This window comes from Cavia porcellus, unplaced genomic scaffold, assembly GCF_034190915.1.
Source record: "Cavia porcellus strain 051 isolate PalLab524CR breed Dunkin Hartley unplaced genomic scaffold, mCavPor4.1 scaffold_20, whole genome shotgun sequence".
Lineage (NCBI taxonomy): Eukaryota > Metazoa > Chordata > Mammalia > Rodentia > Caviidae > Cavia > Cavia porcellus.
This window is the reverse complement of record NW_026947503.1, coordinates 58,825,569-58,844,752: the sequence shown is the minus strand read 5'-3', so window position 1 is coordinate 58,844,752 and position 19,184 is coordinate 58,825,569. Positions and strand designations below refer to the sequence as shown.

Genomic DNA, 19,184 nt, shown 5'->3' with positions numbered 1-19,184 from the left:
ACGCAGGAGCTATTTCTTCTTTAGGTCTAAATGGCACCAAACAATCTATTGCACTAATAAATATTTAATGAAGATTGAATATTTCCTCTCTGGTGGATCAATTACTTTTGTGGATTCTCTGAGGAAAGCTTTTTTTTTTTTTTTTTGGTCCTGTCCTGTGATAGGTTAAGAAATTTTTTTTTTGTAAATACTATTAATGACAAAGTTTGCCTCAGTGACATAAAAATTCATATCCCTTAGTTTTTAGTTGCTGGTTTTCCCTGGTTTGATATATGCAGTTTGAACTTTTATGTCATCTCAAATCTAAGATTTGTTGAACTACTAGCACAGAATAAGTCATTTTCTAAAAAGGTTGATTTTTCTAAAATTCATGGTATTTGAAGCTCTGAAAATGAAAGTATATTTATGCATAAGGTGTACATAAAGCTTGTGGTAGGTTTTTTAATGAAAGAAAGGTAGCTTTTATTGATAAATGACTCCCAAAACAAATAATCCCTGTCAGTTGGCAAAACTTTATATTTCTTACATTTTTTTGCTGTCAGCCACATATTATTTTTCTTGTTTGTAAGATTTTTTTGATAGTAGGTTTAAAATGAAGTACATTTCCCAATTCCTCACAATGAATGTAATTATTAAATATTGCAAACATATACTAAAAATAAAATAAAATTTATATATTTTAAAGTGAAATGAATTACATTTCTTTTGGAGTCTCTAAAGTTATGAAGTTAGTGAAATAAAAAGTTTTCAATTTATAGATTTGTAATCACTACCAGAATTATTTGGTGCAACTCATTATTATGGCATATAGGTGAAATTTATCAGAAAAATGAGGTCTCATTTAAATAAAACAAAGTGAATAGGGGGAAAATGCATATGTTTTTTATTTATAATTATGAAGTGGGAAACTCATGCCTTGTGCCAAAAATCCTCTATTTTTAAAGAAATAACTATTGCATTTCACACTGATGACTTTGGAGACCTAATTTAAATGACTTTTAACATTGTTCAGTGTTTCTTTTACTAGCAGAAAATTGAAGGACAATAATTACAACACATATTTGATAACAAGGATAGAAGAAATCATTCGAACTATAATGGTCCAACATTATCTGCTTTTAGGTCTTTTTGACCTCGGAGTCTGTGACCTGTGAAATCTCTAGGTTTAGTATTTTTTAAAATATCTTACAATGCAAGGCTTTAGATTCAGATGAGCACCACCTTGCAGAAAGTGGGCTAACATGGTCCAAAGGTCGAGCCCATCAGGGTGTGGATGGGAAAAGTTCCAAAAGTTCAGATAACAATGAACATGTGTGAGGAGCTTCTTTTCTCCCCCAGCTTATCACAGAGGGAACTTGCAGTTTAACCTGGTGTTTGCAGAGCTGCGATTACTCAGCAGCATTCCATGTTGCCAAATCATTGCCAAGAAAATTTGCCCAAATCTTGAGTTACAGACCTTTCTTGCATCTGATTGGAAGGGGCCTCAGAGTTGTTTGTGAGGACATAGACCCAAGGCTGTACAAACGGAGGTGGAGACTTGGGGGAGGGAACCAGTGAGGGAAGGGAAGCTTCCTAGACTTACAGCTTCTTCCAGAAGCCAAATGGGAGATAAATCACCTCTGGGCACCTCTTATTATTGAAATGGTTCAGCCCTGGGGTTTAACTGAAGGACTAACAGGGTTTTGAAGTGCAAATAGGATGGTGAAGGCTAAACCCTTTTAGGGTTTCATTTTGATGGATTTTTTTCCTGTGTGGATTTCTGGCACTGACTCTGATCTGTAAGCGTTCTTTAAAAAAAGGAAAGTTTTTTGTTTCTGATCAGTCAGGCCAGGAGAACTTTCTACAGGGTCGTACTTTTTTTTCTACATGCATATTGATTCTATTGTGTTTAAAAGTAGATAATTTAATTGGATCTTTTGTGGAACCTTCTGCCATGGGGCTGTCATTTCAAGGTCATGTCTCTCTCCTATGAATGCCACTTTTTGGGAGTGCTGGATGAGTGGTTTGGGGAGCTTTACTTTGGGCCAGCTGTGTGTTAAGCAGTCTTCTAGTTAAAGATCAAGTCCATACTAGAACAAGTATTCTACAAAATGATTATTCTATCATTATTTAATCTTTTTCCATTGAGTAATGCAGCTGTACCCATTCATTTAATTATCTTGTCTCAATTTCGCTTTGGTAGCCAAAACCCAAAACCAAAACCAGAAAATCCTCAACTTGTGAAACAGTGTACTATTTTATTTGTAGAGACACAATGAAATGTCTGAGGAAATAAGGGAGGCATAAAAAAATATTTAAACATAGGATATGTTGGTTTATCGAGTTGAAAGTTTTTTACCCCCAGATAATTCAAACACAAAACAAAATAGTTTTAAAATTAATATATATTTTTTTGAGAATGGAGCAGAGAAGAGTCAATAGTTATTCCAAAGAAAAATTATGATAGCGTAATTTAAAGGCGGTGGAAACAAAATTTTAAAGAAAAAATAAAATATTTTTACTAAACAAGCTATATAGATACTCACATTTCTTTGAAATGTCGATGGAGTCTTCTTGATTATTTTGGCTCTAGAAGTAACACATATTTCATTATTTGACATTTTTGAGAATAAGTGGTTTTTTTTTTGCTATCACAGGTTTTCCTCTGTGTTGTTTGATGTCTGTTATAAAAATGAGCTGTTAATCTCCATAATTAACATTGATCACTCAGTTTTCTTAATTGACCTCCAGGTTAGTATTTTGCTTTTATGTTCTCCAGAATTTTCCCTTCATGTTTTCTACGTGTTAGAGGTCTGTTTGTTTCCTATTGTTTTATGATGATTCTAAAGTAAGACTTTAAACAACAACAAAATCCCAAATCCTAGATGACATCAAACAGAGCGCCCGGCCTCCACAGCGTCCCTCTCATTAGTTTGTGGCTGGGAGATGTTCATGTGACCTTTCCTTTGTTAGGAGAGATCTGCAGTCCTTCCCACAATCCTCTTGTTAGCTGTCTTTTTTAGCCCAAGTTGGGAGGCTGGCTGATGAATGAATGGTGAACTTTTTTTTTATGAGCTACACATATTGTTGACATTGTGTCACATGCTGCTTTTTAAATTTCTAATGTGTTTTTAATTTGCCAAGCATGCATGTGCTTTTCACAGCAGTAGAACTGAGTCAGCATTTCTGAGTCCAGATACTGCTTTATGCGGACAGAGGTTCTGCTTAAGAATGCTGACTCCAAGCCCTAGACTTCCTGAACCACACATGTGAATGAATTTCACTTTGAATATTGTTGAATAAAAGAAGATACTTGAAAAAGACTTCTTTTCCCAAGAACTCCTTTGGCCTCTTGGCAAGTTAATTGCCCCATATAAAAGCATTGGGGAGAAAAGTGGGTTACAGAGTGAAAAGGCAATCCGCAAATAATCACTCTTTTCTGCCTTTGATTGTGTCAGATTTTTTGTGTGTGTGTGGCAGTTGTTTTCTTTTTCACTTAGAAGAGGTTTATGGTCCAGTGTCTGTCAAGTCAGCCCCGTCGTAAGGTTGCAGTTGTATTTCTCTCTGAGTTCCTGGAGGTGATGTTATCTTTTGTTCTCTCTGCGGTGTGGCCCTTCCTGAGAGCATCTGTCAGTTAGGCAGCGCAAGATGGATGGGTCTCCAGTGAACTGCTGGCTGAAGCAAATGGTGAAAATCAGGAAAGACAAGGAGCTTAAGGGTCTGCACAGGGACAGGCAGCAAGGAAAGCCTGTTAGAAATCAAGAGTAAGCTGAGCAAGAGAAGAGAGCACAAAGATGGGTCAGATGTCATTTTACAAACGTCTTGGGAGTCAGAATCTGTTGGTGGCTGTCATGATCTGAGACGGACATCGGCATCATGGTAAACAGTTCCGGGCTTCAAGTTTACAAAACGTGTTTGGACATTTTTTTTTAAAGTCTGGGCAAAGTGTTGGGAAGAAAGTCATGGTAGAGAATGTTTTCTATGGTGATTTTGCTGTGTGGCGAATTAGTACAGTAGTATTTAAATGTTGTAAAGATTAAATTCAAAATTGATCCTCGGGTTTTTCTATTTTATTTTCTCTCTTTTCTTCTTTCCTCTCTGTTTCATAAGCTACGGAGCAGTTGTAGATGTTCAGATGTTTGAAAAGTTTTGGCCACATAGCTAACCTCTACTGTGTTGTGAATGGTTTGGCATTTTCGCAAGAGAATCCTGAAATTCTTTGCTTATGCTTAAAAGGAGGCTGGGAGAGATTTTAAATTGTTGTAAGTAATCTTCAGCTTCATTGACTGGGCTCCTTGATCAGAGAAAAATATAATTTTCAAACAAGTTAAGATTTGTATTATGTTCATTTTCTTAGTGAAGGTCAAAATTGGTACATCCTGGCTGACACAGTCTCTCAGTGTCAGCCGAGGCGCAGGAAGGAGGCTGGCTGGGGAGTGAGGGAAGGGAAAGGAGGGTCACGTAATTGAGGGAAAAATGATTTTGTCAAACTTTTTGGCATTTGACTATGAAAAGACTATAGGTTGAAAGGTAAAGAAATTAAGATGATTAGAAGCCTTAAGCTATACAAATGGGAGAGTATCTTTTTTCTCTATGGGTGTAAATAATAGATGAAAGAGTAAGTGACAACAAAGGATCAGGTCGTTTAAGAGAATGTGTGCAGCCTGAATAGGGGTCTGTGGCCCGGGGCCAAAGGTCTTAGCTTTGAGTGTAATTAGAAGAAAATACAAAAATGTCATTACTAGCAGGTGAAGTGTTCAGCACGTGGCCAAAAATTAGCGATTTTAGACTCCAAAGAATTGGAATTGGATTACTGGCTTTTTTTTTTTTTTTAATCATTATGGTCCTTGTGGAGTCATATAGTTTTCATTGGTAGTAATGCAGTTTGACCTTGCTGACCATATGGGGTAATTTTGGGTTTGGATGTAGGTAGCAAGGCTCCTGGCTCAAAAAAGATATCTGTCTGTGTGCGGGCCATGGGAAATATGTGTGTTTGAAAATCTAGGTCTTGCATTCTAAATTATTCTTTTGCCCAAAGACATTCTTCAATGATAAGAGAAGTCAGATAAATATTTTTGTTCCAAAATCTAAAATGGTCCTTTTCTCTCGTTAGCATAAAAATAAAATAAAAATCAGTTTTTATTTAATGTTATTTATAAATTAACAATACTTCAAGCATTTTAGTGCTAAAAATATTCACACTGAAATTACTACATCCTTAGAAACATGCTTTTTTTTTTAAAGATAATACTAGAACTACTTCTAAGTTATGTATAAAAATCGATGACAAATAGTTTTTATTTTACTTTATTCTTTATATATCTAATTTTCCCATACAGTGGTAGCTATTGACCATAATCTACTTAAATAGGGGAAAATCATAGACTTACTATAATTTTCAGCCAACTACATGTAATTATAATTAACTATTTTCAGAAATATACTTTTCAAGGGTTAGTAACCACTAGCTGTTTTTCTTATTGGAGGCTTTTTCTTGAAAATAAGGTATTAATTTTAAAAACTATAACTAATGTCTGTCATTATTAACTATATTGCACATTTTTTATGGCTTTTTGAGTAGATTCATTATGGTCAGGTATCAGGGATTACAAAGGTTCATAAAAAAAGAAAATTACTTTAACAGGGCTGAGAATTTAGCTCGTGGCTTAAGCACTTGCCTGGTAAGCCCAAGGTTGTGGGTTTGATCCCTGGTATCAAAAAAAAAAAAGAAAAGAAAGAAAAGAAAATTACTTTAACACTAATTTTTTTTGGTTTTTTGGAATTGGGGATCGAACTCATGACCTTGTGCTTGCCAGGCAGACACTTATGCCACTGAGGTAAACCCCCGGCTCTCTCACTAATTTCATTACTAAAAACAAAAATATTCAGTGAGCTGTTATCATTAACACCTGCCAAGAAGTGCAAAGTAGACGACTAATTCAAGGACTGCATTTACTAAGTGTAAATTTAGTGGGGAAAACTGTAAGAATGGCAGGAATTATTTTTAAGGATGTATAACTAGTGATTTTGGGGGAATATTTAGGAAGGAAGAATATTTGTGTATTGGCCAGTTATGGTGTCTATGGAGTTGCATAAAGCTTTGATCCTTATTTTTTCATTCTCATTTGTAGAACTGTGGATATTTGTCATAGTATAGAATATAATGCACAGTTAACTCATATTTTTATATATTTTTTTTTATTTTTTATGTTTTTACAGGTGCAAGAAAGCCTTAACCAAGTTTTAATCTAGGCAACAGGCTCTCCCTGAAGTGTTGACTGCCCGATTTAATCATGAACATGATTCAAAAATGCTAATAAATAAACCAAGGTATTGTATAATTAAATGTGCTCCCCTCATACACACATGCCGTTTTTCCTTCAAAATCTGATTGGTTTCAGGAGGTTATTTTTAGAATCTGATTAAAGCTACGATGTTTAGTCCTTAAACTGATGGAGCAGCTATTTCTGTGAACCCCTTCTCTTTGTTTGCCTGTCTCCTCCGCATCCTACTTCCCAGCAAAATTTAGACAGCAGTAAAGGCATTATAAAAAGCTCTGTATTTTCTATATACCTAAATTAAGAAAATAAGAATGCAGGGTTTTTAAAATTCTCCTTTGTTGACTGTGATTTTATTTTTCAAAATATCTAAGTGAGACTTCTAGATTATTGGCTTTTATACACAATCCAAATATCTGTATTTAAAATGTGTCTCATAGCAATATATTCTGAGATGTATGTTGTAACATTTTTTTTTTTTAAACGGGGATCGAACTCAGGACTGTGTGCTTGCCAGGCAGGCACTTATGCCAATCCCCAGCCCCTGTTGTAACAAATTTGTGAGGGTTTTTCTACTATCTTGAAAGACTTTTCATTTAGAAATGGGAAAAAATTATATTATATTGCTTTTTCTCTATGTCAAAGAAAATCAGAAGCTTGCTTGGAGTTGAGGATTTGGAGGGAGTGTTTTCCGTGACCCTCGTCCATCAGAAGGGACGTAACCACCACTGTTGCTATCCTTTTGGGGGTTACAATGTGCTTAAATAGCCTGGCATTTCTAAGGGAGGCCAAAGATCTTTTCCTCTTTTATGACCTGTTGTATCCTTTTGAGGCCAAAAAGAACAAGAGGGTCATTGCCACTTCAGCCTGGTCCCTGTTTGTTCCTTCATGGAGACTGCGCAGAGACTGAAACCCAGTATTGGCTCAACATTTGGGCCTGGAACATCTGGAAGATAGTCAGAGAGGGAGAGGAGGAGGCAGAAGAAAGACAGAGAACTGTTGCATTTTGTTTCACCAGGTGCTAGGAGGAAGCAACATTAGCCTTTTTGATATGGGAGGCAAATTCTGTGGGCCCTGGAGTTAGGCTCCAACAATTGAAGAGGTCAAAGGACAGCTGAGTGGGGTCAGTGAGACTCGGTGGGGTGTATTTTGTTACTTAGTAAAAGGAGCAGCCTCCTAAAACCTTAAAGGGTTCTCTTGAAAATCTGTGTTGTGAAAAGGTTTTATGAGTCTCATGGCAAAAACTCCTGATTTATCTAAGGAATGCTCGCTTTTGTCTAATGAAAGGGTAATCCTTACCAAATGTTGGCGAGGACTCAGGAGTCAATAGAGGCCTGAAAGGACGTCAGGGTTTGCAGTGTACTGTGCTTTCCAAAAGGTTTATCATTTTAATGTTTCTGTCTTGGGGAAGAAGTGCGCACTGCTAAAAGATCACTTTTTCTTCCCTTTGAGCAGAAAGTGAGCTGACGTGGGGAGGAAGGGGTGAGGAGCGAGCCTGTGTTAGTTTAAAAACTATTCCGCACCCCTGTGACTGTACCCACCCACAGGAGGGGATTATGAAATCTTGTTAATTCTAAAAAGCTATGATTTGAATTTATTTTAACAGGGAGTAAATGGCACGTGGAATGCAAGTTTTCTGAAAGTGTGTGCATGTGCGTGTATGCATGTGTGTAAGGAGCACAGAGCCATGCACATGCTAGGTGAAATCTCTGGTCACTGAGCCATGCTCCTGTCCTGGCTTACAGATTTTAAATTTAGTTGTTAATAGCTAATAGGAGGGGTTGTGCGTTAGTAACCGATCTTAAGTCTTATGTTTTATTTTTTATTTTTTGGTACTGGGGATTGAACTCGTGACCTCACACTTGCCAGGCAGGTGCTTACGCCACACTGAGCTAAATCCACCACAGATCTTAAGTCTGTATCTCCCCTGAAAATGTTCCTTACCCATTTTATAGCAATAAGAAGAAAATCAATGTCAGAGTCAAGATTAGAGAGTAAGGGCAGCAATAGAGGGCTGGAGGGTGTAGCTCAGTAGTGGAGAGCTTGCCCAGCACAGGCTTGGAGGTGGGAAGCAATACGGCAGGACTTTGCTCTTGGAAAAAAGATGGAGAAAGGAAAAATATGTACATGTGGTGAGACCTGGGCTCCCCTATGACCTCAGAGACCTCTGACGTGGTTATGGACATTTTCTAAAGGTGTCAGTCACCTGCAAGTAAAAAGAAACAGTTAAAGGGATTCAGTAGTGTTTCAGTGGTCTAATTTATACACTTAATACATGTACATATATAGAAAGTACACATGACAATATGTATAGTAAGAAAAAAGTAAAATGGTAAGAAATACGTAAGCTTTGCTAAACATTTTCACAATCGATTTATAAATTTTAGTTACCAATATATTTATTTATGGTATGATTTTTTTCAACCCTTTTCAAATAATTACTCCTGTTAAAAGAATATACACATAAATGTGAGGCTTAACAGTGTGCTCTTTTCTCAAGGTTAAAACACCTTTCAACAACTAATTTAGAAACCTAAGTGTAGTGACTGATAATTGCCAAGAGAAAACTCACAGCTGTTTAAGTAGCATTGAAATTGTGGCATAACTGACAAATACAATTAGCAATGTTAATAAGATAAGTGGAGGGAAGGACAGGGGATGACAGTGGAGAGATGGAGGGGGAAGAGCCAGAGATCCGTGGAAACGGAATGTGCACAGTTGTTCCCGCTTTCCAGGGTTTTCCTCTTCGGCTGCTTCTCCCTCTGTCAGTGCGCTCTGAATTACACTGGAATACTGCCTCACTGGTTAAGTAATTCAGACAAACTCACATTCGATTTGAAAGAAGACAGTTTGCTGATATTATTTAAGAAAAGTGATCAAAGTTTGCTGATTACAAAGCACAGTCTAATTGGCAGCACCTTTAAACAGTCCACTTTAAATGTGCCGCTGTATTATTGTGGTTACTGTGGGTGGGGATTCTCTGCTCTTTCTTGCACCCCTATAATTCTTAGTCATCAAATGCATTACAAAGGAACCCTGTTTCTGGATTTGGTAGCCTACCATTACTGTTAATGAAAACAAAATGAATCCAAGAAAATTGAACAAATCTTTAATGTGTTGCTACTAGTTATGTTTATCTGGTTAATGTTCATTGCCTCTTTCTCAAGAATTTAAGGAAAACTGAACAGAGAGAATTTTTAAATAGTGAAATTAGGTGAGCGTGGTGTGCAAACTATCCAGGCATCTGCGCTTTTCTTCCAACAGCTTACAGTGTAGACAGTCTCTTTTGAAGTTCTCTGCATTTGGAAAATTACTTTTTGCCTCTGGTATTTTATGCAAATTTCAATGATTGTTGTGATAAATCCCCAGAAGTTTGTTTTCTAAAACCATACAGACTGAAATCTCTGTGGCAATCTTGATGGATGTGGTAAACCACACTTGGGAAACGGTTCTCGTTATTTAATGTTTTCTGTTCTGTATTATTGACTCTTCTCCTGTTGAAAAATTGGTCTCTGGTGACACGGTAGAGGTCACACATTGCCTATTATTGTTTTGCTTCTTTGATCTTACACAGGGATTGCCTCTGGTAATTATACTAGTTCCAGAGAGGCTTGACAAGATGTGTTTATTTTACTTAAGAATTTTTGGCTTTTCGGGAAAGAAAGTAAAGATTTTTAGTAGTAACATATAATTTTCTTTCACAAAGGAAAAATAGCATTGTATTTCATCTTATAGTTATGTTTTTAATAATTATTATAAATTCAGTTAACACATTACAGCAATTATTTCTAGGATATAGGATGTATTTCATATCTCTAAGTATGTTGCCAAGATGGTAAATTTTAGAATTAAGTTACTTGGGCTGTGTATTTCACTATGCAAAGTACTTTCAACTTTAGAAGTTGTCAAAATAGATTTATCTCAATTTTAAATGTATAGAACTACTGAAAGAGATTGAGAATTTTATCTCTTAATGTTGTATTCTTTACAGATTCTCAGCAAGAAAGATGAATAAAACTGAGATAAAAACTCTTTTGTTTTGAATGCATGGTTAGATTTGTATTTTTTGGAAAGGAGATAATATCTCTTCAAACCTGCTTAATGTGTAATTGGCTGAGACTCACAAAATCTTAATCTGTTTAGTTAAAGGAGTTAGACCAACACTAGGCTTAATTAATATAAATACATAAGAGTGAGCACATACCAATTTGAAAATATAAATAGGTTGGGGAGGCAGGGACTCTCAGGGTTAGAGCATACAAGAGGCCCTGGGTTCAATCCCCAGCACCAAAAAATTAATAAAAAATAAATAAATGAAATGCTAAAAGAAAGAAAGAACTTTAAGTATGTGCTTGCTACTAATTTTGGATTATAAGCCATATGAGAATTTGTAAGAAGTATGTTTGATTTGTGTAAAAGTTATACATCATCATTCTCATCAGTAATTTTTCTAGTGGGGAGGGAAGTGTCTGGGATTGAACCCGAGCCTTGTGCATCCTCTGCCTCTGAGCTACCCTTCCGAATATTTCTAATGAAGAAATTTGTAATCAGTAGTGCCTTAACAAGGAATTGCCTTCTATAAAGAATTTTATTGCTGTAAGCAATAGTGATTTAGTCTATCAACGTATCTCACCGTTGAGAAACTTGAGTTGGAGAGAAGTTAAGAGACTCCTTCACGGTCATGTCCTGAGGACACTTCCAGACTCTTAGAATTTAAGAAATCTCCTAGCTCCCAACCACTGTAAATTTAGTAGAGTTGCACTGTGCAGTATGGCAGCTACTGCTACAGGTAGTTATTTAAATTAATTAGAATTAAATAAACTTGGGGCCAGGGGTTTAGCTCAGCGGTGTAAGTGCCTGATGAACAAATGTGAGTTTGATCCCCAGTACCAAAAAAAAAAAAAAAAAAGAAATAACTTGACAATTTAGGCCCCGAATCACAGTAACCACACTTCAAGTGTTCAATTTCCCATGTAGCTAGTGGCTGATACCCCCTGGACAGTGCAGACAGAACATTTCCATTTCAAAATATTCTACTGGACACCACAGCCTTTGGTGCCAAAGCCATCCCTGACTGTAAATTTTCTTGATAAACATATCATATGTACTGCCAAATAGCATTAATGGTCATTTATTGCCAAAAACTAGGGTTTATCTTTTCTTAGTTTCTTCAGTGGAGCACAATGTTAAAACACAAAAACAAACAACTGCTTGCTGCAACATTTTCTATGTACTTACTCTGTCTATGCCAGATACTGTTCCAAAAATTTTAAAGATACAATCTCAGAGTCTCACAGAAACCTTTGATTGGCAGTCTTATCCCTTTACTGATGCAGGTTAAGTAACTTGCCGCATCCAGACAGGAACTAGGAGATAGAATTTGAATTAATAGAAGGTCCCCTAGCTCCAAGCCACTAGGATCTCGCTAAATGCTGACCAGCTGCATGTGTGAGTGCCATAGTGTCGGCCGAGAGTGTCAACATTTGTAAAGACAAAAATAATAAAACTAGGAAATTGTATCAGATTGTTGCTTTTGTACTGTGCAAACACAGTCAAAGCATTGTGCCTTAAGATATGTTAATCTACAATAACAAAGAAAAATAACTACACCCTTCCCCAAAAAGAATGTGCTACCTTTACTGACTGTTTATCTCTTTCAAACTGCCTGTGCTAGCAGGAAAGACATAGTCTTGTGAGTTTAAATTTGAATCTTAGTTCCCCCTTTTTGGAACTTGATGACACTAGCTTGTTGGAAACCAGCTGAGTTGCCCTACAAATCTGTCCCTTACTCTGAATCTGTTTCCTTGTGGCTTCACTTAATTTGTTCCTTAATCCTGGAACCGAAACCTGTGCTAGGAGAGTGACTGGACCTTGTACCTTTTGGCAGGAGCACATCCCTCCTGTCGTTTCCTCAGAGAGGCCGCACCCTGCCTGGCTTGTAGCCTTTAGGAGCACTGAGTTTGATCTGTGAGTTCAGGGTGTGACAGCCTGATCTTTCCATTCTCTTGTTCCCCAATAGTTTGACTTGGCATGCATGTGTGAATGTTTTGTTAGGGCCCATTTTATACTTCTGTCGTTCTTTGTACATTTTTTAGGTAGAATGTTTCATTAAAAAAAAATAATGCTTCTTGAGCCGGGGATTTAGCTCAGCAGCATAAGTACTGCCTGGCAAGCAAGCAGTAGTGAGTTTGATCCCCGGTACCAATTAAAATAATAATAATCGTTCTTTAATAACCAGGACTATTCAATTATGTTGAAGTACAGGAAAGCCAGGTAAACACTACCCTTACTTTTTTTTTTAAATTTCCAGAAGAGTTCTAGGAAATAGGTGCCTCATTTTTGTTTTTTCTATGAGGAGCTCATTCTTTTCCTCTTTACATTGCAAAAGTAACCAGGGATTTAGCTCAGCAGCATAAGTGCCTGCCGTGCAAGCATACGGTCCTAAGTTCAATCCCCATACCAAAAAAAAAAAATTGTAATTCAAGTTTTTATATTTTCAATTGCATGTATCCTTTTTCCTCTTCCTCTTCCTCCTCTCTTCTTATTTCTGTCCTTCCCTCCCTGGGAGCCCTTCCTGTGGACACCTATGCCTTTTGCCATGATCCTTAGTTAGGTGGTGTGGAACCTGTTAGGGTGCTCAGTGATAACAAACAGCCAGCTGTGGCGGGCGGCAGGCAGCAGGTGGCAGGATGTAGGTTTGCAGATTGGCAGACTCTCCACCACTGTTAGCTCTTTCCTTCTCCTTTCCATTTCCAAGAGCAGAGGAGCCTTGTGAGGCCGTGGCAGCGCTGGTGTTTCCAAAGCTGGCCTTCTCTTCCCTTTCCAGGCCCATTCCTGAGGGCATCGGGGCGGAAGCTTCCTGTGCACTCTCATCCCCTTTTTTCATTCTTTCCTCTGGTGGTAAAAAGGAAAAGGATAGAGCAAAGAGGAAGCCAACTGCAGTATCACAGTGGTTTGCGGCTGGTTCCAGCAGCACCTGGAGCAGTTAATTAGTGGTGCGGAATGAGTGATGCGTTTTGTTTACCATCCCTTTGTAAACACTTCTTTAGTATCACAGGCATGACTTTCTAACATTCAGAAGTCCCTAATGCCAAAACAAAGCACTCAGTATATTCCGGCCTTTTGCAATTTTACAGTAAAGAAAGGAAATATGGGAAACAATGTAATTCAGCCTCAGAAACTTGATGTTAGTCAGATATTATGACAGCGTATCATAGAATTCCAAGTCTGCTTTCTTCTTGTGTTTGAGGGTTGAATCTAAAAGGTGTTCTTCTATCTGGTATCCTCTGTTCACAGTCACTCTTAGCAGGCTTGTATCATTTGAGGCACTGGGTGTTTTGAGATTCAGAGGAAAGAAACGGTGTTTTAGACAGCTAATGCCAGCAATCTCAGTGACCCTAACTCCCACGGCATGCATGTGCACTTAGAATATGTGTATGAAACTAGAAAGGACCCTTTGAACTCCCTCCTCCTCTGGGTAGCTTTGGGCTGTCAAGGGCGAACTCAATGGTCAGCGCTGGGGAAGTCTGGGGTGGGTTCTGTACTCCTTATCATTATCAGCTTTTAAATGCCCTGTTATGTGTTGCTTGGAATAAAGAGAGCTAGTTCATTTTACTCCACTGAGTTCCCCCGTCCTTATCTGGTATCGCTAATGCACCTGTAGGGTTATGTATATCTTCTATCTAGGATAGTGAAAATCCAGTGTCCATTTTTTATGTGGATTCAGTAGCCTTATTCAGAGCAATATTGTTTTGCCCCATATATATCTGCCATGTCGCTCCTACTTATCAGGATAAAGGATTAAGATTTTGTGATTCTTCGTGTATAATTGGGTACTTCTTTTAGTAAACTGAAACGATCTCTTGGAGAATGCAGATTTTCAGGTTTTTTGATGATAAAAGGAAGATAACTTGCTAGGCTGATGATAGATTAAGAGGAGGTAGGATTTCCAGGCCCTCAGTGCCTGGGCAAAGGCTGAAGAGCTACCTTTGAAGTTACTCCATTGTTCACGGATAAGAGATCCCTTGGTAGACCCGTATTAGTTCCTGGCAGTTTTCTCTTCTTAGCAAACAAGAAATGGTTGTTGGGTTTTGACTTAGAGCATAAACTAGTGACACAGCATATTTCTCTTTTTCCAATACCCACTCTGTTTTGATTGTGTGTGGTGCTGTTGAAAAATAAATTGCTTTTGAACTTCATAAAGTTGAAATGTTTATAGTTGGGTTAGTGGACAGTCTTAAGTGCATGATCAAAAATGTGATTTTTCAGGAAGTTTTCATTTGATAGACTAGATTTTCTTCCACTTATCAATTTTAATGAGGTATATATATATGTGTATGTGTGTGTATACACACACAAAAGTATATACATACATAGACACATATATCCAACTTTTGATCAGATATTGTATATTTCAGATATATGCTCTTTACAGAAAGTAGTCAAATCTATAGCATTTAGTGTTTCATTATCTACTATGAGAAAGGTTGCCAAAACAGGATCCCAGCTTTTCCTCCAATCACAGGACTCTCTAAGGAAGCTTTGACAAACACAGCCTCTTTGACAGAAGTCACTGTGAACTGATCTTGCTCCCAGGAATCACATTAAGAGCCTTGTTTGCTATAGCAAGGCAGCCCAGGGGCTCCAGGACCTGTGTGGAGGTGCAGGAAGCCTGGAAGCAGATCTAGATGTGCCATGCAACATCCTGCTCTGCTCCGCATCAGCCGATCAGAAGCCGCTCTCCAGATGAACTCTGAGCCACCCCAGGGACCCTCTCAGCCCCTCCTGAGGGCTCCTCCAGGGAGCGGTCGCTCTGAGTTGGCTCCAGATGAGGTTTAATAGCCATGCCTGCACTTCATAGGAGAAGCAGAGCTCAGATACTCTCAAAATCACTTACGTAGGAATAAGATTTACCCGAGCTGCGCCTACACAGTGGGCAGCAGGATTTTGAGTTCTTTGTACACTTAAAAACAATTGCGGACCACCTGGGCATGATGGTCCATACCTGTAATCCTGGTACGCTTGGAGGCTGAGGCAGGAGGATCACAAGTGTAAGCCCAACCTGGGCAACTTAGCAAGACCCTGTCTCAAAAAAACAACAATAAAAAAGCACTTTAAAAAAGGGTCAAGGTTGGGCTGGGGATTTAGCTCAGCAGCATAAGCGCTTGCCTTGCAAGTATAAAGGCCCTGGGTTCAACCATCAACTGCCACAAAAAATATGTACCCATATTTTGAGCACCAATCCCATGAAGCTTTAGTTTGTGTTATATATATTAGAAAATTTATGAACACTAATTTTTAAAAGTTTAATGTTAACATAAATAACATATTTTATGAAAAATGGCTATTTCCAAAGAAAAGTTAATGCTAAGAGTAGATTCTCTGCTCCTACATTCAATTTATTGCAATGTCACACATCATGCAGAATCTGGAAAATTCCACTGTATGCCAGTAAAGAGTGAAGTAACAAAGGCAAATAATATCCTAGTAGTGGTCTGAAAGTTATTTTGATTCCATGCCTCCAGACTATTTGGGAATCATTGATCTAGACAATCATTGATACCCAATAAATTGTTAGTCATTACTGTTTTATGTGGAAATTTTTGTAACTAGCTAGTGCTACTCATATTAGTGATGGAATAGGCCAAAGCTTCAAAGACCTCTTACTGTGTATTTTCCTGAAGAGTCCCAAATAAAAATATATTCCAGGGCTGGGGATTTAGCTCAGCGGTTCAAGTACTTGCAGGGTTGTGAGTGCAATCTCCAGTACAGAAGAACCAAAACAACAACAACATATATATATTTCAGATGAAGCAAAAGAAATAATAGTGTCTTCCAAATAAATATTAGTATTTACATGAAAAAGTTGAGTTAAAATCCTCAAATCTTACCTTCAGGAATTTATAATATGTTTGTAAATATATGCTTATGAAACTCTCGTTTATTTTTTTTCCAGAGACAGAAAGCCAAGTAGTAGAGACAGTGATAATTAGATATTTACTCTGAAACCACAGGCTCCAGCTTGGCCCAGCCATTGTATGGAGGAGGTGTGGTCTCATCCTTAATCACCTGGGCTTGAGGGCTGACAGGTCAACCTTGATACACCTATGGAGGGCCATTAACCTAAAACATTTATTATCGTTGAAGTTTTAAATACAAGATCCTTTAAAAGGGGTTTGTGAAATGCATTTGGGCTGTAAAGACCAAAAGCACAAGCCAAAGCGACAACAGATAACTTGCACTAGTTGTCTCAACAAAAATGTATTTCATATCATTCATGTCTTAGTAAGATATGGATGCTGTTCATGTTAGCGGTCCATGTACCGTGCAGATGTATGGTCTCATGAGATCACTTTTCTTTCTTCTTCTTTCTTTTGGGGTCGGTGAGCGTAGACCATGGGGAACTCATATGCTGGGCAACTGAAGTCTGCTCGATTTGAGGAAGCTCTGCACAACTCCATAGAAGCCTCTCTCAGATGCAGTAGTGTGGTACCACGGCCAATTTTTTCCCAGCTCTACTTGGACCCTGACCAACATCCATTTTCATCTGCAGGTAAGTTTCGCACACACACACACACACACACACACACACACACACACACTTCTAGACTTTTTAAAAGGAGTGGATCCAGGTGTGGCAGTGCATGCCTGTAATCCCAGTTACTTGGGAGACTGAGGCAGGAGGACTGCAAGTTTGAGATCATCTTGGGCAACTTAGGCAGTATCTCAAAAAGTAAAAAGGATTAGGGGTACACTTCCATGGTAGAGTTCCATGAGTTCAATACCCAGTACTGCCAAAACAAAAACAACAAAAAAACTAGGAATTCCAAATCTTGAAAGCCCTGAAATAAACTAAGAGTTAGAAAATGCTCATCTCCTTTTCTTCAAATGCATGTTTCAGAACTGCGAGTTTTTCTTGAGCCTTCCCCTAAACATCTCATTACTGAATTCTGTGTTTACTCAGATGTCAAACCCAAGGTGGAGGATCTGGATAAGGATCTGGTGCATCGCTACACGCAGAATGGCAGCTTGGATTTTTCTAACAACCTAACAGTTAATGAGATGGAAGATGATGATGATGACGAGGAAATGTCCGATTCCAGCAGCCCACCCATCCCCTACTCACAGAAACCTGCCCCCGAGGGATCCTGCACCACCGATGGTGGGTTTTGCTTTTGTTCTTTTCACCCTTTCTCCTCTACTGTTGTCTGGCCCATTTCCAGTCATTCTGTGCGGTGTTCGAGTGGACGTCAGTTATGAAAAGGAATGAGGGGTGCATGAAAAGTGTCCCAGCCCCGTCTTACAGATGACCTGGCAGCTTCACAATTGAGCACGCGCTTTCAAAGGGTCTTTGCAAGGCGGGTCCAGACACAGGCCCAGGTTTCTCCAGCACTCCCCATGCTGCTGGCAAGAATGCTGCTGTCCTAGCAACCTGGTTAGCACTCCTTCCTCCTCTCCACCTACTCTACCTCCTGAATGTAGGAGAGACGGCAGATGTCTCCTATTTACCTTTGACATTCCTTTTTTTTTTTTTGCTACCAGGATGGGGATCAAACTCATGACCTCATGCTTGCCAGTCAGGTGATTATGCAGCTGAGCTAAATCCCCAGCTTGACATTCATTTTGAACACTCATCAGTGGAGACACAAGAGCTATAAAACTTTTGTGAAACCAACTATTTATCTATAAAGGATAAAAATGTAAACAGGCAAACAGCTAGAAATCTCCATTTTATTAATTCTTGTCAACTAATTCTTCCACTAAAGGTTTAACCACATTTTTAATAAGAAAAACTTGGTCCCTAATATTTTCAGTATTGCATGGTTCTGGTTCTATCACAACTTAAATTCCACTCTCTTGATTTTGTTGCTATTTGCTGACCATCAAACTAATTAGTACGTGGGTTTCACTTTATCCACATTGGCCAGAGTGTGATTTTTAAACCCAGACTGATGGACCAGCGATGTTGTCAGTGAATGAAAATTTTGATAGGGACATAAAAGGGCCACAGACTGAGAGAAGTTTTCTCCTAAAGCTTGATATGCCAACACAGACACTCCCTGTTCCTGTGAGTGGATCATTAATTGAATTGGTCACCAAATTAGGAACTATGTGTAGTACACACATTACAATATTCAAGACAAAGACCGGTCAAATGAAGCGTCAGCTTGATGACTGTGGCTTCATCTGCATGATTGTTACATGCAGTACTGTAATGTATAACAGAACATAACATGACAGCTCTGTGCCATATAGTATGACCAGAAAAAATTACTGTGCTGTATAAACAGTGTACTGCAAATAAAAAAGACATCAAGACATTGAGGCTCTTATCAACAAGATATATAGAACTATACAAAAACCCAGTGGGTCATAAATCTGAGCAATGGGTCTTAAGTCCAAACAGTGCACATCAGTGGTAAACCCAAGTAGCTAAACAGGCAGGTCATGAAACAAAGCGTGTCTGTATTAGACATCATATTGTCAGTATACTTCAAAGGACTTGTTCTTCTTAAGAGCACATGGCCTCCAGTAACCGCTAAAATAAAATACAGCAGCCACATCCAATCATCGCATCAGCTGGTTCAGGTAATATTGATCCTGCACATGTCAGAAAAGCAGGGATGAAAATGATTCAGAAAATCCAGCACACCTTAAGATACAGCAGTGATGCAGAAAGTGCTTATCCGTAGTCATCACTGCAAAAGAGGTGCAGCCCAGATATGCTCACTAGGAGATCAATCAAGCGTCTACTCCTGCATCTCCTCACATGCCCTTTGCTGGCATCTTGGCAGCATCTATGAATCCGTCTGGGTCACACTGGTCACACAGCTGATCCTGCCGGAAGCTGTGTTTTGAATGTGCCATTCCAGCTCACTAGTGAAGCAGCTTCTGCAGGTCACTGCAAGGGACTCACAAAACTTAAAC

At 38.5% G+C, this 19,184-nt stretch overlaps 1 protein-coding gene across 8 annotated transcripts in view; it reads left to right on the top strand.

Annotated features, from left to right (window-relative positions):
• Positions 1 to 19,184, top strand: part of Greb1l (GREB1 like retinoic acid receptor coactivator) — a 223,124-nt gene that overhangs the window by 106,105 nt on the left and 97,835 nt on the right. For 7 of the 8 annotated variants that reach the window (XR_010041495.1, XR_010041494.1, XM_063231865.1 and 4 more), the window contains exons 3-5: positions 6,199 to 6,309; positions 16,650 to 16,809; positions 17,221 to 17,418. Coding sequence is in view for 6 of the 8 variants with exons in the window: in XM_063231865.1 (XP_063087935.1) it covers positions 16,653 to 16,809; positions 17,221 to 17,418 (355 nt within the window). In the remaining 2 variants the exon portion in view is untranslated. The remainder of the gene's footprint in view (positions 1 to 6,198; positions 6,310 to 16,649; positions 16,810 to 17,220; positions 17,419 to 19,184) is intronic. The other variant, XM_063231862.1, reaches the window with a different exon arrangement.